The following is a 23,290-nucleotide window of genomic DNA, read 5'->3' on the forward strand; positions in this document are numbered from 1 at the left end:
TCTAAGTTCTTTAAGGCGTGCAGAAAGGAGTAGTTTGCATGGTATAAACTGTATTGTATGTGTATTTCTATTAAGCAGTCGGTACTATTTAGATTATGACTTACGGCATAAAGAGCTTAAATTATCTATGTAACATACATACATATGATAACTCTCTACCCACATGCATTTACATAATTGCCCTAATGGTAGAAATGTGTGTGCATACACTTCACAAATTTCAACCATTTCCTCCTCTTTTCTCAGCACAACCAAAGTCTTATTGAGTGCATTCTTTAAATCACGTATGGTCTGTTTCTTACTTTCTTTGTGTTCAAATTAGGGAGCACTTTTTTGTAGTTGAATTTTAATCCTGATTGTTATAATAATTTATGACAGCAAAGTAGAGTTGCCTCTTAAAATTATCGGGGAAAACAGCCTCAGAAATGGGCATTGATGAAACTTGGTCTTTCTCATTTATTTAAAAATAAGCTCCATGATTTATAGCTTATTTGGCATTTAAAATAATTGCCCTCACATTTTTAATTATTAGTCTTGTCTGTATGGGTACGTGTGCATATTTTAACTTTGTCAACCTTTGTACTATGAAACAAAATGCAAGCCATTGCACCGGATAGTTTGGTTCAAGATAGTCTGGTGATTTTTTTCATCCTAACATTTGCTGTGATAATTAGAAAGCTAATTTAGAAGGTTTTAATAGAATTTTACAGTTTGGACTTTTTCAATGAGCTTTGGCAAGCTCCTTTTATTCTGTAAATGAATCAGCAATTTAAAGGCTTCCTGGGTTGAAGTGAGCCAGTGTTTCGAGTGTTTACAATATCTGTTTTTCTTGTTAATATATGTTAAAATATGCTTTAAATTACTGAATTTGCTTTACAGCAAACTGGGGAAAATGCATTAAAAATGGACTTAAACACATGGTGTGGGTCTTCTGATTTCTAAAAAATGTAAATGTAGTCTATTTTCCATTATTAGCAGTGGTCCAATTTAAACCACATGGCCTTCTCCTAGGTGTCAGGCCAGCGTCAGTTTTAATCTTCTTTTATGTTTTCATTTTATAACGTCATTGCCTGAATTAAAGAGCTCCAGTCATAATAGCCAGCATTTCTTGTTTGCTAGTCATATGCCAGACGCTGTGCTGTGAGACTTAGTCTATTTCGTCATGAAAAGATTCTAAATTGTTGTTATCCCCAATTTTATATATGGAAATTAAGGTATAATAAGATTAAAAAGTTGTCCAAGATGATAGAGTTGGCAGGATGAGAGATGAGGCCGAACTCTGGAGTCCTTTCTCCTTAGCTACGAGACAGTAGCACTTTACTGCTTATTTTGGGATAAACTGTCATTAAAACAGCTTTTGGAAAAGAGTGGATATTTTTTAAGGTGCCCCAAAGCTTAGTTTTTACTAAATGAATTGGCTTTTGTGTATTAGCATGGATTGGGAGGTCTCGTTTAGATGAACACTTCTGTGAATCCCTAACATCTTCAGTTCTTGCAGTTTCTCCAGGTGATTTGCAGTTTTGAGTTAGAGAACTTTGCAGTTGGCATATTAGGATGAGCTATTGAAAGAATTCCAACTGTTTGTAAGTTGTCGACCATCTACAGAGTCTCTGTTCTGCATTAGAAATATAGTGTGGAATCACGGTCAGAGAGGCCAAGGATTTTTAGAATAGCACCGGTGTTAAAACCTTTTTACTGTTCTCAGTCTGCACTCAGCAGTCCTCAAACCAACTGGAAAAATCTTTAAGGAAGCCTTGATACATGCGTGAGGAGCTTTCGTGGTTTTAATTAGAAATTTCACATCAAAATAAAAAATCTCACACTTAATATTTGCAAGAAGTATGTAGACAAAATTTGGAAGAATTGTGATCTTGTAGCGTGTCGGAATAAGAACTCTGAATTAGTTGCAGAAGGTTGCAATTTAGTAGACTTCCCTGTTACTATTTTTAAAGCATTTTTCTTCTCTTTTTAGAAACGGCCTGCTCGATATATAAATCTTGGTGGACAGCGTGGCTGCAGGCCATCGAGCTGGAATTCCCTGTGACTTTCTAAGCGGAGAGGGTTTGGTGTGCGTGGTCTCAGCCTGAGGCTTGCATCATGCCAGCTTTGTCAACAGGATCTGGTAGTGACACAGGTATGTGAACCCAAGAGGGGCAGTCTTCCTTGTATTCTTACTGAAATTTTCCTGTCCACAGTGAAAACCAGTATCACTTTAAGTAAGTGCAAACAGATCGTGCCTGTTTTTCCGTAGGCAGTGGCAGGGACACAAAATCGACTTACACGCATCCTTCCAAGATAAAAGTTGTCAAAGGACATTGTTGATTGACCACTGCTTTCTCAGGTTGTGGTGGCTTGGCAGATGCTCTTGTATGGTCTTATTTTTTGGGATAATGCCAGGAGTTTAAGTGCTTTAAAAAAAAAAGAGTATTTTAAACATATGAGAAAGCATGGCAAATGCCATGATATTCCTGTTATTATTCACTCAGATTTAAGTTCCTGTTAGGAACTTTTTGCCATCCTTCAGACCTCTCACACTCTTCTTTTAAGAAATGAAACAATCCCTACCCCATTCTTGCATTTTATTTCTACCTGTCACCAGAAATTAAAAAACTATTCTAAAGTTATATTCTGTCATTAAGGGATTCAGTTTAAACAAACAAGTATACTTCACCTTATTATCAGTGGTAAGATTTAGTGATACTTTGAATAAAGGCTTCTAAGAAAGGGAGGAAACTCATGTATGTTTGTGTAAACTCCTCCTCTTCTAATCTGTTTCAGGGGGTGGGTGAAGTAAGTCAGTGCCTCTTTGAAGTCCTAATCGGGGGTTCCTCAGAATTAGCACTTTTTAATTTTTAAAAAATGTTTTATTTATTTATTGATGAGAGGCACAGAGAGGGGCAGACGAAGGGAAAAGCAGGCTCCTCACAGGGAGCCCGAGGTGGGACTTGATTCCTGGACCCAGGATTATGCTCTGAGCCAAAGGCAGACACTCAACCACTGAGCCACCCATGCATCCCAGCACTTTTTAATTTAAAAGAAATTTTAATTAAAAAGGTTTTTTTTTTTTTTTTAGATGCTCGACACACATTACATTAGTTTCAGGTGCACAACATAGTGATCCAGCTTCTCTGTATGTTATGCTGTGCTCACACAAGTGTAGCTACCATCTGTCACTATACAACACTATATGTCATTGACTATATTCCTTTTTTTTTTTAAAAGGATTTCTTTATTATTATTATTTTTATTTGTTTTTTTATTGAGAGACACCGAAAGGGAAGTAGAGACACAGGCAGATGGCAAAGCAGGCTCCCTGCACTGAGCCTGATGCAGGGCTTGATCCCAGGACCCCGGGATCTTGATCTGAACTGAAGGCAGACACTCAATCACTGAGCCACCCAGGTGCCCTCATTGCCTAGATTCCTCAGGCTGTGCCTTTGACTCCCGTGAATTAGTCATCCCATAACTAGGAGCCTGTGTCTCCCATGCCCCTTCACTCATTCTGCCCATGCCCCCCACCGACCTCCCCTCTGGCAACCATCAGTTTGTTTTCTGTACTTATAGGCCTGAGAACCAGCACTTTTTAAAAATGTAAATTCACGGGCCCTTTTAGAAACTATTAACACAGAATGTGAGTGGGCTTGAGGAGCTATGCCTTACATTTTTAAGGCCCCTCAAAAGAAGGGGCTTACTTAGTGTGTGACTAAAAATAACATTCTGTGTGTTACACTGACTGTCCTGAATTCGGCTTCCCCAGTGCCATCTGTAAGCAGCTGAGATAGCAGTCTTCAGTGCGGACAGTTATTAGCACCCTGATTTTAACAAAGCTGAATCACAAATTTGGAAATCTCATTCTTTGCTATTTGAAGCATATCCATAACTTACCTTTTGGTAGGTTGGTCTCATCTTCATCCATCAATAATGTTTTTTTTTTTTTTTTCCCACTGTAATTTACCCTGAGGCTTAGTTTTTCTAAAGAAGTGATTTTTTATTTCAAATACATAAATATCTTTTTTTTTTTTTTTTTTTCTCAAGACATTACCTTGGAAGCCAGGTCTTTCGGAAAAAAATTCTTCTCTTCCTTTTAGTTTTTATGTAGTCCCACATTGTGTTCTACTATATAAAATAAATGATTCAACTTTCTATAATGGTTTGGGAAATTATAGATAAAATTTGAGTCATAAATTTACTAGTTGTGTAATGAATAAGTTTTATGTCTTGCTATTTGCCTCAGTTTAATTGCAAAATATTGTCGCTTATATCTATGTCGAAGAATGATTAGAATGGAGTACTTCTAATTTCTGGGGGCCGTGGAAGGGTTATCATGGAAACAGCAGAGGCTACTCAGATTTGAAAATGACTTTCCATACATAGCTGGCTCACTTGGTGCAAATCTAAGTGCCTGTGTGACTCACACCTGGCTTGGTGATATTTTTGACCTGTGTGTCCCAACCAGGTTTGAGTCCTGTTCCAAGAGTCACTGCATTCAGGGAGCTCCAAAAGCATGGTGCACACATGAGATGCTCATGGTTCTATGTAGCTCCTTGCAGACCAGCTGCAGTTTACTGGTCAGGGGTCATTCTTCTACCCCAGGTAGTATTGCTTGGCACTGTCATCTCCAGGGTACAGAGCGAGAGAGCATGACCAAAGGGCAGGTGCTCATGCAGCAGGAGAGTGGCCTTTCTGACACACATAGTGCTCACGAAGGGAAATGCTTTCAAATACCTTCCGGGTAAAACATACCATTTCTTCCTCTTCCCCTTTCTACTTATTTCACTAAGGAAAAAAAAAGTTTAATTACGCAAGTAATACATTGTCAAAGATGGATAGAGAAAAAAGGAAAAGAATTCTTTACCCACTTTTCCTCTGCCCCCAATCTCATTTCTTTCACCATTTGATGAGTATCCTTCAAGAATGTTCTGTACATTAAACACTTATATAGGGATGTGCATAAACATATTTTTAAGGCATTAAGCACTGATAGGTGGATATACATAAATATATAAGGATGGACATACAGAAATCTATCTCTTTTTCTTTCCTTTTTAATCAGATTCTGTCCTACTTTGTGGATTGTTCTATGACTTTCTTTCTAGACCAAGTAATGTGTCAGAGCTGTATTTCCATGGTGTGTGTGTGTGTGTGTGTGTGTGTGTCTGTCTGTCTAGATAACCTTTCTATACATATATCTGTATCTCTACCTCATTCTTCTAAACTAAGGCATACTTTTCCATCGTATCCCAGTTGAATGAACTATAGTATCATAATTCTGTTGATGAAAGCCTCAGCTTTGCTCCTTTTGTAATATTTTGGAAGAAAAGATGTAAATATTGAATGGATGTTATCAAATTGTCCTCCAGAGGGGTTAAAGCACTTGATGACCGTGGACAGTGCACTAAAGAATCTTTCTCTTGTAATTTTGCTGAACCTTTATAATTTTTACCCATCTGAGAGGTAAAACATGGTATCTTAAGTGTTAAAGGTGCATTACTACTCGTATTGAGCCTATTTCCACTTGTTTGATGGCCATTTGTTCCTTGGATTTGTCAATTCATCTCCTTTCCCATTTTTCTATTGATTATCATCTTCTTATGTTTTTTTACAGAATTTCTTTATTTGCATTTTGTATATGATGGGGCATTTTAGGTTGAAACACCATTTTTTTTTTCTGTCTAACCATTTGTCCTTTGTTTTCTTAAGTAGTATTTCTTTTATTGAAGTTGGTAACTTCTATGTGGACAAATCATTTTTTTCTGTAGGGTTAATGCTTTTTTTTCTTATGCTTTCCTTCCTACTGCAAGATAATGGAGATATTCTCTAAGATTTTCTTCTGAGAGTGAAAACTTTGTTTTTACATACTTGAATTTTAGTCCGTCATTTACATGTGGAATGAAACTGTAATCCAATTTTATTTCCCATGTGAACAGCCAGTAGTCCCCAGATCACTTACTCAGTAGTCTATCCTTTAGACATAAATTTGTAATATCCTCTTTATTGTATACCAGTATTATGTATGTTCTGGGTTTTCTTTCTTGGCTTTTTTTGAAAAATAATTTTAATGGACCCTATTTTTTAGAGCAATTTCAGATTTATAGAAAGATTATGAAGATAATACAGAGTTCCAGTACACCTTATACCTTGTTTCCCTGATCACTAACATCTTTCCTTAGTTTGGTACATTCATTTTGATTAGTGAATTGATACTGATACCACGGTTTTTTTTCTTTTAAAGATTTTATTTATTTATTCATGAGAGACACAGAGAGAAAGAGGGGCAGAGACACAGACAGAGGGAGAAGCAGGCTCCATGCAGGGAGCCCAACGTGGGACTCGATCCCGGGTCTCCAGGATCATACCCTGAGCTGACGGTGGCACTAAACCCTGAGCCACCTGGGCTGCCCTGATACAGTTATTAACTATAATTTATACTTCATTCAGATTTTCTCAGTTTTCCCCTAATATCCCCCCCCCCTTTTTTTTTTTGGCTCCAGGATCTTCTCTTTCATTTAGTTGTCATTGTCTCATTAGGCTCCTCTCAGCTCTGAGGGTTTCTCAGACTTTCCTTGTCTTTGCTGACCTTGACCCTTTTTAGGCGTACTAGTCAGGTGTGTTGTAGAATTCTCCTCTATTGGCATTTGCCTTCTATAAAGTACCATTTTTATCATATCAAGGGTATATACCATCAACTTGATTTGTGACTATTGTTATTGGTCCACAGGGTGAAATAGTCTTTGTCAGTTTTCTCCACTGTAAAGTTGTTCTCTTTTCCCATTCTTTGCATACTGTACTGTTTGGAAGGAGGTCTCCATGTGCAGCCCACACTAGAGTAGTGTGTTAGGCTTGCCCTTCTTTAGAAGCTAAAGTATCTCTATAATAAATTTGGAATATTTTGTCTTTTTTTCCTCCTATTTATTCAGTCATTTCTTCATATCAATGTGGACTAATGGACATTTATTGGTATTTTGGGTTATAATCCAGTACTAAGTTTATTTTGTTCCAGTTGTGTTCCACAATGTGTTCCACATTGTTCCAGTTTTGGCTGTCAGGAGCTGTTTCAGTTGGCTCCCATCAATGTGGGCTTGCTTGTTTTCATTTTAACAATTCTTAACTTTGGTACTGCCGGGTGCCTGAGGCTCATTTTACAGTGCTCCAGTTCTGGGAATCAGCCATTTCTCCAGGGAGCCTTTTACTGGGCAGTGAGATTAGATCCCAGGATCTGGGTGATGGTCTGTACATTGCTACCAGAGTGTTTTTTCTTATATGTCCTCTCATCTGACAGAGCAAAGAAACACATGTATATATGCTAACCCATGTAGATAATACACATTGTCAACATTTTTGTGTGCGATCAGCTGTAACTGTAGTGAGCTAAAGATGAATTCTTACTGATGTCACTAACTAATTCATTAACAAATGGATCGTTTTAGCCTCCTTCCTTTGCTTGTCAGTTCCCACTCCCAACAGTGAGAAGCGTGGCTGTCACCATCCATTTACTCATTCAATTCCAGTGTATGTGTGAAGCAATATCAGAATTGTTAATCTACACCTCATGGGAAACAGCTTTTATCGACCAGAGTTGATCTTGGTTTCCTTCCTCTGATAGTATTATCCTGTTTTTGATTTTATGGAATCATTCCTTTCGTCCATAGTACCTATGTTCGTTCTAGTTTATAAAGTAATTGATTTTTTTCAAACATTATATAACATGAAATGTATATATAGACATACACATAAAACTTTTCAAAAGACAGTTTTAAAATTGGCTATAATGCAATAGCCATGTGATCACCATTTGGTTCAAGAAATCAAGCATCCTGAAAGCAACCTTTCTTCCCGTTCACAATCTCTTCAACTCCTTACAAGTGGACATTTAAAAAAAAGATTCCTGTTTTACACTATACAGAAAACATAGTTTATGATTTATGTAAGCTCCCAGGCAGCATAGCTTAATTTCTTATTTTTGAACTTCAGACATGGGATTTTACCATATGAATTGGAGTAGTTCTATGTGTTAGACCTTCCAACCACCTTTTCTTGTTCTGTGGCTTGTCCTCTTATGCTTTGCTCTGTCCTCTCCTATTCTCTATGCAGAAGTTACTCGTCAAGCACCATTTTCCTTTAGATTAGTGAGTTTTGAATTGTGTTCATGAAATATTTCCTTAACTTATGACCAAAAAGTTATTCCCTTTTCCATTTTCATCTTGATTTCACTACTCTAGATTTTTGTTTGTAACATGTGAATCTGGATCTCAAAAGAAATTCTCTCAACATTTCTTCTTTGTCATATTTGCTCTAGGTTTTTTTCATATTTGCCATTTACTTGATTAAGGAATTTTACTTTTATTCTTTGTAAAATGACTTTTTTTTTTTTTAAGATTTTATTTATTTATTCATGATAGTCACAGAGAGAGAGAGAGGCAGAGACATAGGCAGAGGGAGAAGCAGGCTCCATGCAGGGAGCCCGATGTGGGATTCGATCCGGGATCTCCAGGATCGCGCCCTGGGCCAAAGGCAGGCGCCAAACCGCTGCGCCACCCAGGGATCCCTGTAAAATGACTTTTTAAATGACTAGCCATTGAACTTTGTCAAGTGCTTTTTATTAATTTATTGTAATGATCATATGATTTGTTTCCTGTCAATCTCAACATAGCAAAGTTCATTGGTTTTTGACATTTTTTTTTTTTTTTACTGATTTTTGACTGTTCAACCAACTGTCATTGGACCATTATTTGAGATAACCTAATTTGTTCATGATTTGTTATCCTTTTCATATAATCTGCTGGAGTTAGTTGACTCATAGTTTATTTATAACTTTAATGTCCCCTTTTATGAGACCTCAGCCTATAATTTTGCTTTCTCATTCTCTCATATCAGATTTTCACAATATCCTGGGTAGCCTTATGTTGTGAGGTGGAAGTCTCTACTGTTCTGTGGATAAGTTTATGAAAGACTGAAGTTAGTTTTTCCTTTAGCCGAACTGACTTGTTGAGTTACTGGGGCCTGGACGTTTTCTTTTTGATAAGGATATTGGTAACTATTTTAAAGATGACAAGAATGTTTAGGCTTTCTATTTCTTCTTGACTTAGTTTTAATGATTTATATTTTTTAAGATTTGGTCCATTTCACCTAAATTGTCAAATTTCTAAAAAAGTTGCTTATAATATTTCACGTGTGCAGTTTCTGTGTTGTTTTTCATCTTGGTCCTGATATTGGTACTTACTGCCCTTTCTTCTCTTTCCTCAATATTGCCAGAGTTTTGGCATTACTCTTTTTAGATATAAAACTTTTAGCCTTATTAATTTTCTTCATTGTATATTAGTTTTTATTCCATTGACTTTTTTAAAAAAATCTTTTTCTAGTTATGAACATTTGTTCATAAATTTTCCACCTTCTTCTTTTCCTAACATTAGCATTTAAGGCTATTTCTCTCAAGGTATTGGTTTTCTTAACTTAGAATCATTTTGTAATTGGTAACAGACTTTTCTTGAATTTACAAATAAGAATTTTTAAATTTATCTTTTGTTCCTGAATTCTACCTTAATTGCTTTGAGGTCAGAAAACTTAATTTGCATTGTTTCAGTCCTTTGAAATTTGTTTGCACTTTATGGCCAGCTACATATTCAATTTCTGTACATATGCTCTGTGTCTAAAAAGCTATATTCTGCAGTCATTGAGTATAGTTTTTTTTTTTCCCTGTAGATCAAGTTTGTAAAGTTATTCAAATATTCTTCTGTGTTTTCACTGATTTTTGTTCGTCTATTCTCTCAGTTACCAAGAGAAGTAGTGTAAAAAAGTTTCCCTTTATGACCATGGTTGTTTTCTTGCAGTTCTGTTCAGTTTTTTGAGTAGTTTTTAAAATTTTATTTATTTACTTGACACTGAACAGAGAAGGAAGAGTGACAGGCAGAGGAGAGGGAGAAGCAGGCTCTCCCCATGGAGCGAGGACCCTGATGCGGGCCTTGATTCCAGGATCCTGGAATCCTGACCTGAGTAGAAGGCACATGCTTAACCGACTGAGCCACCCAGTTGCCTTCTGTTCAATTTTTGTTGTATATATTTAAATTTGTTATTAAATATGAATTTGTTATTTTGCTGGTGAAGTACTACACTTCATACTTTTTTTTTTTTACACTTCATACTTTTTAATACACTTTATTTTAAAGTAAATATACCTTTTGTTGCCATTTTTGCATATCTTTTCCTATCCTTTTATTGTCAACTTTTTGTATTCCTGCTTTATTATAGCTTTTGTGAGTTATAGTTGGAGCTTTCTGAGGCAACAGGCCAGAAGTCTTTGCTTTTAACTGGAATATCTTCAGTACAGTTCATTATAATGTATGATTTTTAAAATTTAAAATCTAACATATTTTGTGTTGTTTTGTCCTGATTTTTCTAAGTTTCTTTTTCTATTATGTATTCTTTCGGATTGGTTAGGGTTTTCCCTGTGTACAGTTTTGAAGTTAATACATTCTCTTTTATGTTCTTTTAGTGGCTACCTTAGAAATTATGACATGAATCCTTTATTATAAAATCCTATCTTAATCTCGTTTTATTGTCATCTGGAAAAAATTCAGAGATCTTAGGACACTTTTGCCCCATATACTTTCCTGCCAACTTAAGTGCTATTGTGTCCTGTATTTTAATTCTCTCTAAAAAGCAAACAAAAAACAAAAACCCCTCACAACCTTGAAGATATCCTTATTTTGCTTTATATTGTCAGTATTCATTTAGTATTACCACCATTTTGTTTGTTCTACTCTCCATCTTACAGCTCAGCCTTGTCACCCAGGCTGATTTTTCACCTGTTTAAAGTAAAACAGCTCTAGAATCTTCTGTGTTGAAGGTTTGTGGCTATCAAACTATGTCTTTCAGTGTATCAGTACATGTTTTTATTTTCCTCCATTTTTTTCATTTTAAAGTATAATCGATATGACATACTAGTTTTAGGTGTGCAACATAAAATTGGCATTTGTATACCTTGCACAATGATCACCATATCTTGTCTTGTTAACATCTCCCTCCATGCACAGTCACACCTTTTTTTTTTCTTGTGATAAGAACTTTTAAGATGTATTTTCTTTTTTTTTTAAGATGTATTTTCTTAAAGCAACTTTCAAATTTCCAATGCATTATTATTGACTATAGTCACCATGCTGTGCATGACTTCATTTTATAACTGGAAGTTTGTACCTCTTGATCCCCTTCATCCATTTTACCCACCCAGCCTCACTCCCTTCCCTTTTGGCAACCACCTGTGTATTCTCTGTACCTCTGACTTTTATTTGTTTTTTAGATTTTGGGTATAAATGAAATCATACCATATTTGTCTGTCACTGACTTTTTTTCACTTAGCATAATACCCTCAAGGTTCATACAAGTTGCAAATGGCTAGATTTTATTTTATGGCTGAGTAGTATTCTTGTGTGTGTGTGTAGATCTTTTCCCATTCATCCCTCTAAGGATGGTTATTTCCATATCTTGGCTATTGTAAATAATGCTGCAATGAACATAGAGGTACACGTATCTTTTTGAATTAGTTTTTCTTCAAATAAATACCCAAAAGTGGAATTGCTGGATCAATGTGGGAGTTGTATTTTTAAGTTTTTGACTGTTTTCCAGATTATTTTCTATGGTGGTTGCACCAATTTACAACCTCACCAACAGTGCACAAGGGTCTCCTTTGCCCACAGCCTCATCACTTGTTATTTCTTGTCTTTTTGATATTGGCCTTTCTCACAGGTGTGAAGCAATATCTCATTGTGATTTTCATTTGCATTTCTCTGATGATTTGTGATGTTGAACATCTTTTCGTTTGCCTGTTGGTGATCTTTATGTCTTCTTTGGGAAAATATCTATTCAGATCCTCTGCCCATTTTTCAAATTGAATTGTTTGTTTCTTGTTGATATTGAACTCTATGAATTTTTTATATATTTTTGCTGTTATTGAATAGGATTTGCAGTTCTTCCATTCAGTAGATTGCCTCTTTTATTTTGTTAATGATTCTCTTTGCTGTGCAGAAGCTTTTTAGTTTTATGTAGTCTTATTTATTTTTGCTTTTTGATGCCACTGCCTTTGGAATCATAAGATCCAAAAAAAAAAAAAAAAAAAATCTCCAAGAGTGATGTCAAAGAGCTTACCACCTATGTTTTCTTCTAGGAGTTTAATGATTTCAGGTCTTTCATTCAAGTCATTAATCTATTTTGAGTTAATTTCTACGTATAGTGTGACATGATGGTCCAGTTTCGTTCTTTTATATGTAGCTGTCTAGTTTTCCGAGCACCATTTATTGAGGAGATTATTCTTTCTCCATTGTATATTCTTGCCTCTTTTGTTGTAAAGTAATTGGCCGTATATGCCTGGGTTTACTTCTGTCTGTCTTCTGTCCCCCTGCTCTGTGTGTCTGTTTTTATGCCAATACCATACATTTTGATTACTTTAGTTTTTAGATACTATAACTTGAAAACAAGGAGTGTGATGTCTCAAACTTGTCCTTTCTCAAGATATGCTTTGGCTGTTTAGGATCTTTTGTGGTTCTATACAAATTTTACAATTGTTAGGAAACAACAAATGTTGGAGAGGATGTGGAGAAAGGGGAACCCTCTTGCACTGTTGGTGGGAATGTGAACTGGTACAGCCACTCTGGAAAACTGTGTGGAGGTTCCTCAAAAAGTTAAAAATAGAGCTACCCTATGAGCCAGCAATTGCACTGCTGGGGATTTACCCCAAAGATACAGATGCAGTGAAACGCCGGGACACCTGCACCCCAGTGTTTATAGCAGCAATGTCCACAATAGCCAAACTGTGGAAGGAGCCTGGGTGTCCAGGTGAATCGATAGAGATGATGTGGTGTATATATAGAATGGAATATTCAGCCATTAGAAATGATGACTACCCACCATTTGCTTCAACGTAGATGGAACTGGAGGGTATTATGCTGAGTGAAGTAAGTCATTCGGAGAGGGACAGACATTCTATGGTCTCATTCATTTGGGGAATATAAAAAATAGTGAAAGGGATTAAAGGGGAAAGAAGAGAAAATGAGAAATATCAGAGAGGGTGACAAAACATGAGAGACTCCTAACTCTGGGAAATAAACGGGTAGTGGAAGGGGAGGGGCACGGGGGGATGGGGTGACTGGGTCGGGCACTGAGTGGGGGCACTTGACGGGATGAGCACTGGGTGTTATATGTTGGCAAATTGAACTCCAATAAAAAAATATTAACACAAAAAAATTTTACGATTGTTCTATTTCTATGAAAAATTCCACTAGAATTTCGATAGGAATTGCCTTCACTCTGTAGATTGCTTTGGTTAGTGTGGACATTTTTGCAATATTCTTCAACCCAGCAGTATGGAATATTTTTCTGTTAATTTGTGTCGTTGTCTCTCTTCAGTTTCCTGTAGTTTTCAGAATATATAGATCCTTCATCTTGGTTAAATTTATTCTTGGGTATTTTTTAAAATGTAATTTTATTTATTTATTTATTTACTTATTTATTTTTTAAATGTAATTTTAAATGGGATTTGTTTTCTTAGTTTCTCTTCCTGATAGTTTGTTGGTGTACACAAGTGCGACAGAATTTTGTACATCAGTTGTGTACTTGCAACTTTATTGAATTCATTTATTAGTTCTAACCGTCTTTTCCATAGTCTTTAGGGTTTTCTATGTATAAAATTGCGTTATCTACAAATAGTGATGGTTTTACTTCTTCCTTTACAATTTGGATTCCAATTTATTTCTTTTTTCTGCCTAATTGCTGTGGCCGAGACTTCTAATACTGTGTTGAATCAAAGTGGTGAGAATGAGCATCTTAGCCTTGTTTCTGATTGTAAGCAGGAAGCTTTTCCCTCTTGAGCATGATGCTAGCTGTGGGGTTGTCATACGTGGTCTTATATTTTGAGGTACATTTTGTCTATACGCACTTTGTTGATTTTGGGGTTTAATCTTGGTGTTTCATTGAGAACATGTTTGTCTGTTTCCTCATGTTGCCTGACTTTGTATGTATGTCTTTGCGTTAGGTGAAACAGCTATCTCTTCTAGTCCTGAAGGTGTGGCCCTGTGTGGGTGATCATTTTTATTGTTTAACTTTGCTTTAGTTTTTGTTGTCTCTCATAGTGTGTCTCCAATTATTCTAAACCTGTGGGGCTCACAAACACAATCCACCCTGGCCACCAGAGTCTCATATTCAGTAGGCATTGCCTGTGTGGGGTGCATGTATCTGCTGACTTGGGGGCCTCTGGCAGTGGAAGTGTCACTAGAGGTCAGGGCACTGGCCTCCTGCTTCTGGCAGGGCCATGGCAGCAGTGTGGAGGGGGAAGGAGGTACTAGAAGGTTAGATTGAGAATGCAAAAACAATTCCTGCCAGCATTGGCAGTAGCAAGGTAGAGAAAGAGCATAAATATGCCACCTTCCAGAGGCTTTTGTCTTTGGACGGAATCTGAAAAGGCATTTGTCCTTCTGGTAGATGCTTTAAGATTAGCAAATGAAACTCCTTTACATCTGGTTTAAGCTCCTTTCAAACTGGTGCTTTTGTACTGGGTCTTAAGGCAAATGAGTCTGAGTGTGAGCCCTATAAGAGCAGAGTCTGCATTCACTACAGCCCTATGATTCTCTTGGATGGAAGCTCCATTGGTTTCCACCAGCCAGGTGTTTTGGGAGCTGTCTGTCTGGTGGTGCATCTCTTAGGGGTCACGGTGCATGATGTATAGGACAGATCCCTCCTTCAGGGAGGGGTTCTGTATTTGTGAGACCCCTCCTTCATGGGTTGTTGTATGGGGGGTGGGTTTTTGACAAAAATACAACTACGTCTGTCACTCCTCACTGTCTGTGTAGTTTTTTACCCCTGTTGTGAAGTAGTTGTCCAGCGAGTTTTCAGGTTCTTCTCAGAGGTCGTTGTTTTATATGTAGCTGTAGAGGAAGGGAGTTCAGGACTTTTTTATGTCACTATCTTCAATTACCTCCTTGTTCACCTCTATTCTTTCTTTCTTTCTTTTTTGTTTTAAAGATTTTATTTATTTAATCATGAGAGAAACAGAAGCAGAGACACAGGAAGAGGGAGAAGCAGGCTCTCTGCAGGAAGTCTGATGCAGGACTCGATCCCAGGACCTCCATCCAGGCCACCCACCTCTTTTCTTGAATGGCATTTTTACTAAGCAAAGAATGCTAGGTTGGCTATTATTACTTACTTACTTATTTTTAGTATAGTGAAAGATGATGAAATGATATCTTAAAGTTGCTATTTAGGAGTCAGCTATCAGGATCTCTGCTTTTTATTTTTTTATATTGGAGTTCAATTTGCCAACATATAGCATATCACCCAGTGCTCATCCTGTCAAGTGCCCCCTCAGTGCCCGCCACCCAGCTCCCCTTCCACGACCCCTTGCTTGTTTCCTAGAGTTAGGAGTCTCTCATGTTTTGTCACCCTCTCTGATATTTCCCACTCATTTTCTCTCCTTTCCCCTTTATTCCCTTTCACTATTTTTTATATTCCCCAAATGAATGAGACCATAGAATGTTTGTCCTTCTCTGATTGACTTATTTCACTTGGCATAATACCCTCCAGGTCCATCCACATTGAAGCAAATGGTGGGTATTCGTCATTTCTAATGGCTGAATAATATTCCATTGTATACATAGACCACAGCTTCTTTATCCATTCATCTTTCGATGGACACCGAGGCTCCTTCCACAGTTTGGCTATTGTGGACATTGCTGCTAAAAACATCGGGGTGCAGGTGTCCTGGCATTTCACTGCATCTGTGTCTTTGGGGTAAATCCCCAGCAGAGCAATTGCTGGGTTGTAGGGCAGATCTATTTTTAACTCTTTGAGGAACCTCCACACAGTTTTCCAGAGTGGCTGTACCAGTTCACATTCCCACCAACAGTGCAAGAGGGTTCCCCTTTCTCCACATCCTCTCCAACATTTGTTGTTTCCTGCCTTGTTAATTTTCCCCATTCTCACTGGTGTGAGGTGGTATCTCATTGTGGTTTTGATTTGTATTTCCCTGATGGCAAGTGATACGGAGCATTTTCTCATGTGTTTGTTGGCCATGTCTATGTCTTCTCTTCTTTTGTGAGATTTCTGTTCATGTCTTTTGACCATTTCATGATTGGATTGTTTGTTTCTTTGCTGTTGAGTTTATTTTTTTATTTTTTATTTTTTTTAAAGATTTTATTTATTTATTCATGATAGTCACAGAGAGAGAGAGAGAGAGGCAGAGACACAGGCAGAGGGAGAAGCAGGCTCCATGCACCGGGAGCCCGACGTGGGATTCGATCCCGGGTCTCCAGGATCGCGCCCTGGGCCAAAGGCAGGCGCCAAACCGCTGCGCCACCCAGGGATCCCAGCTGTTGAGTTTAATAAGTTCTTTATAGATCTTAGAAACTAGCCCTTTATCTGATACGTCATTTGCCAATACCTTCTCCCATTCTGTAGGTTGTCTTTTAGTTTTGTTGACTGTATCCTTTGCTGTGCAGAAGCTTCTTATCTTGATGAAGTCCCAATAGTTCATTTTTGCTTTTGTTTCCCTTGCCTTCATGGATGTATCTTGCAAGAAGTTGCTGTGGCCAGGTTAAAAAAGGGTGTTGCCTGTGTTCTCCTCTAGGATTTTGATGGATTCTTGTCTCACATTTAGATCTTTCATCCATTTTGAGTTTATCTTTGTGTCTGGTGTAAGAGAATGGTCCAGTTTCATTCTTCTGCATGTGGATGTCCAATTTTCCCAGCACCATTTATTGAAGAGATTGTCCTTTTTCCAGTGGATAGTCTTTCCTGCTTTGTCGAATATTACTTGACCATAGAGTTGAGGGCCCATTTCTGGATTCTCTGTTCTGTTCCATTGATCTATGTGTCTGTTTTTGTGCCAGTACCACACTGTCTTGATGACCACAGCTTTGTAGTACAACCTGAAATCTGGCATTGTGATGCCCCCAGCTCTGGTTTTCTTTTTTAAAATTCCCCTGGCTATTCGGGGTCTTTTCTGATTCCACACAAATCTTAAGGTGATTTGTTTCAACTCTCTGAAGAAAGTCTGTGGTATTTGGATAGGGCTTGCATTGTACGTGTAAATTGCCCTGGGTAGCATTGACATTTTCACAATATTAATTCTTCCAATTCATGAGCATGGAATATTTTTCCATCTCTTTGTGTCTTCCTCAATTTCTTTCAGAAGGGTTCTATAGTTTTTAGGGTATAGATCCTTTACCTCTGTGGTTAGGTTTATTCCTAGGTATCTTATGCTTTTGGGTGCAATTTTAAATGGGACTGACTCCTTAATTTCTCTTTCTTCAGTCTCATTGTTAGTGTATAGCCACTGATTTCTGGGCATTTTGTATCCTGCCACACTGCCGAATTGTTGTATGAGTTCTAGCAATCTTGGGGTGGAGTCTTTTGGTTTTTTTATGTAGAGTATCATATCATCTGTGAAGAGGGAGAGTTTGACTTCTTTGTTAATTTGAAAGCCTTTTATTTCTTTTTGTTGCCTGATTGCTGAGGCTAGGACTTCTAGTACTATGTTGAATAGTAGTGGTGAGAGTGGACATCCCTGTCCTGTTCCTGATCTTAGGGGAAAGGCTCCCAGTGTTTCTCCATTGAGAATGATATTTGCTGTGGGCTGTTTGTAGATGGCTTTTAAGATGTTGAGGAATGTTCCCTCTATCCCTACGCTCAGAAGAGTTTTGTTCAGGAATGGATGCTGTATTTTGTCAAATGCTTTCTCTGCATCTATTGAGACGATCATATAGTTCCTGTTTTTTCTCTTGTTGATGTGATCTATCACATTGTTTTACGAATGTTGAAGCAGGCTTGCATCCTGGGGATAAATTCCACTTGGTCATGGTGAAGAATCTTTTTAATGTACTGTTGGATCCTATTGTCTAGTATCTTGTTGAGAATTTTTGCATCTGTGTTCATCAGGGATATTGGTCTATAATTCTCCTTTTTGGTGGGGTCTTTGGTTTTGGAATTAAGGTGATGCTGGCCTCATAGAAAGAGTTTGGAAGTATTTCATCTGTTTCTATGTTTCAGAACAGCTTTCATAGAATAGGTATCATTTCTTCTTTAAACATTGGATAGAATTCCCCTGGGAAGCCATCTGGCCCTGGACTTTTGTGTCTTGGGAGGTTTTTGATGATTGCTTCAATTTCCTGCCTGGTTTTCGGCTTGTTTAGGTTTTCTATTTCTTCCTGTTCCAGTTTTTGTAGTTTTTGGTTTTCCAGAAATGCGTCCATTTCGTCTAGATTGCCTAATTTATTGGCGTATAGCTGTTCATGATATGTTTTTAAAATCATTTGTATTTCCTTGGTATTGGTGGTGATCTTTCCTTTTTCATTCGTGATTTTATTAATTTGAGTCTTTTCACTTTTGTTTTTAATAATGGTTTATCTATCTTATTAATTCTTTCAAAGAACCAACTCCTGGTTTTGTTGATCTGTTCCACAGTTCTTCTGGTCTCTATTTCATTGAGTTCTGCTCAAATCTTTATTAATTCTCTTCAATCTGGGTGTAGGTTTTGTTTGCTGTTTTTTCTCTAGCTCCTTTAGGTGTGAGGTTAGCTTTTGTATTTGATTTTTTTCCAGTTTTTTGAGGGATGCTTGTATTGCAATGTATTTCCCTCTCAGGACTGCTTTTGCTGCATCCCAAAGATTTTGAACGGTTGTGTCTTCCTTCTCATTAGTTTCCATGAATCTTTTTAATTCTTCTCTAATTTCCTGGTTAACCCTTTCATCTTTTAGTAGGATGCTCTTTAACCTCCACCTGTTTGAATTTCTTCCAAATTTCTTCTTGTGATTGAGTTCAAGTTTCAAAGCATTATGGTCTGAAAATATGCAAGGGACAATCCCAGTCTTTTGATATTGGTTAAGTCCTGATTTTTGACCCAGTGGTCTATTCTGGAGAAAGTTCCATGTGCACTTGAGTATGTGTATTGAGTATTGAGTATGTGTATTCAGTTACATTTGTAAAGTTCTGTAAATATCTGTGAAATCCACCTGGTCCAGGGTATCATTTAAAGCTCTTGTTTCTTTGGAGATGTTGTGTTTAGAAAATCTGTCATTTACAGAAAGCACCGTGTTGAAGTCTCCCAGTATAAGTGTATTATTATCTAAGTATGTCTTAACTTTGGTTATTAATTGATTGATATACTTGGCAGTTCACATTAGGGGCATAAATATTCATTATTGTTAGGTCCTCTTGTTGGATAGATTCTTTAAGTATGATATAGCATCCCTCTCCTTCTCTTACTACAGTCTTTGGGATAAACTTTAATAATCTGATATAAGGATTGCTAACCCTGCTTTCTTTTGAGGACCATTTGAATGGTAAATGGTTCTGCAACCTTTTATTTTCAGGCTGTAGGTGTCCTTAGGTCTAAAATGAGGCTCAAATAGATGGGTCTTGCTTTTTTATCCAGTCTGAAACCCTGTGCCTTTTGATGGGATCATTAAGCCCATTCACGTTCAAAGCTACTACTGAAAGATATGAATTTAGTGTCATCATAATACCTATTCAGTCCCTGTATTTATGCATTGTTTCTTTGTGCTTCCTCTTTCTTTTATCGAGTCCCCCTTAATATTTCTTGCAGAGCTGGTTTGGTGGTCACATATTCTTTCAGTTTCTGCCTATCTTGGAAACTCTTTATCTTTCCTTCTATTCTGAATGAGAGCCCTGCTGGATAGAGTAGTCTTGGCTGCAGGTTCTTCTCATTTAGAACCCTGACTATATCCTGCCAGCCCTTCCTGGCCTACCAGGTCTCTGTGGAGAGGTCTGCTGTTAACCTAGTATTTCTATTCATATGAGTTAGGGATCTCTTGTCTCTTGCTGCTTTAAGGATCTTTTGTTTCTTAGGAATTTGTAAGTTTCACTGTTAAATGTTGAGGTGTTGAACGGTTTTCATGGATTTCAGGGGAGGATCTCTCTCTCCTGTATATGAATACCTGTTTCTGTCCCCACGTGAGGGGGGTTCTCAGGTATAATTTGTTCAAATACACTTTCTGGTCCCTCTGTCCCTTTCAGCGCCCTCTGGAACCCCAATTAAACGTAGATTTTTCCTTCTGAGGCTGTCATTTATTTCCCTTAACCTTTCCTCATAATCTTTTGTTTTTCTCTTTTTTCCTCGCTTCCTGCCTTGCCATCAGCTTGTCTTCTATGTTACTCACGCATTCGTCTACCTCATTAACTCTTGTCGTTAGGACCTCCAGTTTGGATGGCATCTCATTTAATTGATTTTTAAATTCGTCCTGAGTAGATCTAAATTCTCCAGTCATGAAGTCTGTTAAATCCTTTATGCTTTTTTCCAGAGCCACCAGTAGCTTTCTAATTGTGCTTCTGAATTGGCTTTCTGATATTGAATTGTAATCCAAATTCTATAACTCTGTGGGAGAGAGGACTCTTTCTGATTCTTTTGTGGTGAGTTCTTCTTTCTAGTCATTTTGCTCAGTGCAGAGTGTCTAAAATCAAGTTGTACTGGAAAAAGGAATGAAAAAAAAAGGAGGGGGGGAGAACAAAAAACAAAAACAAAAAACAAGGAGGGGTATCCTCTGATTCTATATACTAGAAGTCCCTCGACTTCCCCTGGAGCTTTACAGCTCTGCTTGGTCAAGAACTTGCTCTTCCCTGTCCTTCCAGCGGGTCCTCTGGGGGAGGGGCCTGCTGTGGATTCTCAGGTGTATGTACCTGGTTGACCTGCACTGCCCCCTGCCAGGTGCAGCTTCGGTGGCAGCTGTTTATCCTGTGAGGCCCCTGTTCGCTGGCGGCCCTGCTCAGTCCCAGGCACAAGGTGACACAGGGAGGAACAACAAGACTGGTGGTGGCCAGCTTTCCAGCCCTGGAGTCAGCCCCTGCAGTAACTACCACAGCTCCCAGTCCGCAGGGGCCTGGATGCTCCAGGGGCGGGGGCCCCGATCTGCACAGCTCCGGCCCCCTGGCGGCAGGAGCGTCCTTGCTGCCCTGTGTTCTCCCGGCACTGCCTGTCCCGGGGGGAGCGCTGGATCTTGGGCTGTGTCCCCTGCACCCTGGGCTCCGGGGCCTTCGCCGCTCGAATCGCGCTCCCGGGCGGTGCAGTGGCCGCCGCCTGAGCCGCCCCCGAGCTGCTCCCGGGGCCCCGCCGGCGCGTTAGGGAGCTCGGCCTGTGGTGTGTGGCGCACTGTCCCCCGGGGCGCACCTCCTCTGTTAGTGACCCCAGGAACCTGGGTCTCCACTGTCCCTCCTGGGATCCTGCCCGAGCTCCCTGCGAGCGCCTTTGCCTCCGGGAAGATCGGTGAAGCTGCCACTTCTCCGGGACGGGGCTCTCCTGTCCTGGGGGCGCTCGCCGCGGCCTTAGCCCGCTCCTCGCGGGGGCCTCTCCCCCTTGGATGCTTTTTTATTTCTTTATTTTTTCGGTCTTCCTACCTTGATAGAAGCGTGAACTCTTCCCACTGTAGCATTCCAGCTGTTCTCTCTTTAAATCTCAGGCGAAATTCGTATGTTTTCAGGATGATTTGAAAGTTATCTAGGTAATTTGGTGGGGACAGGTGACTTGGGGACCCTACTCTTCTGCCATCTTGCCCCACACCCCCCAACTCTGTTTTGAAGTAATCTTTCAAACCATGTTTTTTCTTTGGTTGTTTTTAAGACTTCAATACTTACATACCTTTTTATTTTTTTAAAATAAGTTCTCTTTAATTCTTTTAAAAATGTTTGGACAGGGGACGCCCGGGTGGCTCAGCAGTTTAGCGCCGCCTTCAGCCCAGGGTGTGATCCTGGAGACCGAGGATGGGGTCGCATGTCGGGCTCCCCGCGTGGAGCCTGCTTCTCCTTCTGCCTGTGTCTCTGCCTCTCTCTCTCTTTCTGTGTCTCTCATGAATAAATAAATAAAATCTCTAAAAAAAAAAATATTTGGCCAACATTGTTTACACCATAGGCTCATCTTAAATCTGGTTAACCTTATTTCCAACATCAGAAGTTGAAGTTTGATCCTTTAAGCAATCAATTCGAATGAGGAAAGGTTTGACTATATCACTGCAATATTCCACTAGCACAAGCCCTTTGAAATAGCCAGAATGGACTTTATTGGCCTTGCCAGTGTCCCACAAATGTTTCATTCTCATCTTTCATTTAAAAGATGAATTATTTTTCCTTTTTGATAATGTGTATATTTCATTGTGGAAAATCAGAGTCTTCAACTTGCTGCTGTTTTTTCTTCAAAATGTTCCCAAAATGAGGTATACGCTACAGTTTTGAATTGATCATGTTTTTATTTTTACAGTTCTCTTCCAGAGCAAATCAAACTCATTAAGTGTGTGGCTGACTGCGAGCTGTTCTGTGTGAACAGAAAGCAGTGTGTGAATTAACATTTGGATACAACTTATTTTTTGTTGTTTATTAGTACATGTTGCTTCATTCCTTAAATTGAATCAGGACACTTGTTCTTGTCCTTGTTACTGCTCATCAGGTACTTATGAATGAAGCAAAAAGTCTTCTTCATGTAATATGTGTTTTTCATTCTTAAACAGGAAAATCACTAAGTGGTGTTTCTCACAGTAGCTCTCACAGGTGGGTTTTCACTTCTGTTCTATTAGTAGTTTTTTTGTAAGGTAAATATATGCTAGCATATTACATGTTAGCAGTTACTTTTCTACATTGCATGCTCTTGATATTACAAAACGGCCAACAGTCATTTTTTTTTTGAGTTTTTCAAATGAATGGCTTTATTTATTACAGTAGGTAATAGCAGTAGACTTTCCTGCAGTACAGAGTCACCTTCAATAAATAGTGTTAATTGGAGACAGTGAAAAGTTTATAGACAAAAGAAGCAGGTGAATCAGACTAGACCAGATCTAGAGGGGGATACAGAAGCAAATTCTCTATTTGTTTTATTGTGGTCTGTTAGATTTTATATATCATCTTATTGTGATTATATCTTAGTCTTTACACAAATGCCATGTAAACAAGTTGCTGAATATGTTGTGTCTCATGGCATTGTACAGAATTTTGTGCAACAGTCATTTTATACAGGAATTCTGCCAATAGTTTTCTTTTTAAAAATAATTTTCATCCATTATGTAGTATTTGTTTTTCATTTTGAGACACATTTTATAATCTTACTGGTAATAGTGTGATTTCTATTTTAGCTGTAAGGAGTACAAGGTTTCATAATGTACATGTAGAAGACTTTCAGGTTATTCTTTAATGTAAGATACATATATAAAATTTGCCATTTTTACCATGTTAATGTACAATTTAGTGGCATTAGGTATATTCAGAATGTCGTGTAAACATCACTCTCTATTTCCAAAACCTTCTCATCACTCTA

The 23,290-nt window shown here is 38.3% G+C and overlaps 1 protein-coding gene across 6 annotated transcripts in view; it reads left to right on the plus strand.

Moving 5' to 3' along the window:
• MPP7 (MAGUK p55 scaffold protein 7) overlaps nt 1–23,290 on the plus strand; it is a 313,879-nt gene that overhangs the window by 90,438 nt on the left and 200,151 nt on the right. For 5 of the 6 annotated variants that reach the window (XM_035713379.2, XM_035713382.2, XM_049100344.1 and 2 more), the window contains exon 2: nt 1,973–2,134. In XM_035713379.2, coding sequence (XP_035569272.1) covers nt 2,098–2,134 — 37 coding nt within the window. In that variant the 5' untranslated portion in view covers nt 1,973–2,097. Of the gene's footprint in view, nt 1–1,972; nt 2,135–22,490; nt 22,531–23,290 lie in introns of all 6 variants that reach the window. The other variant, XM_049100345.1, reaches the window with a different exon arrangement.

The sequence above is a fragment of the Canis lupus genome, chromosome 2, assembly GCF_003254725.2.
Source record: "Canis lupus dingo isolate Sandy chromosome 2, ASM325472v2, whole genome shotgun sequence".
In the NCBI taxonomy this organism is placed as follows: domain Eukaryota; kingdom Metazoa; phylum Chordata; class Mammalia; order Carnivora; family Canidae; genus Canis; species Canis lupus.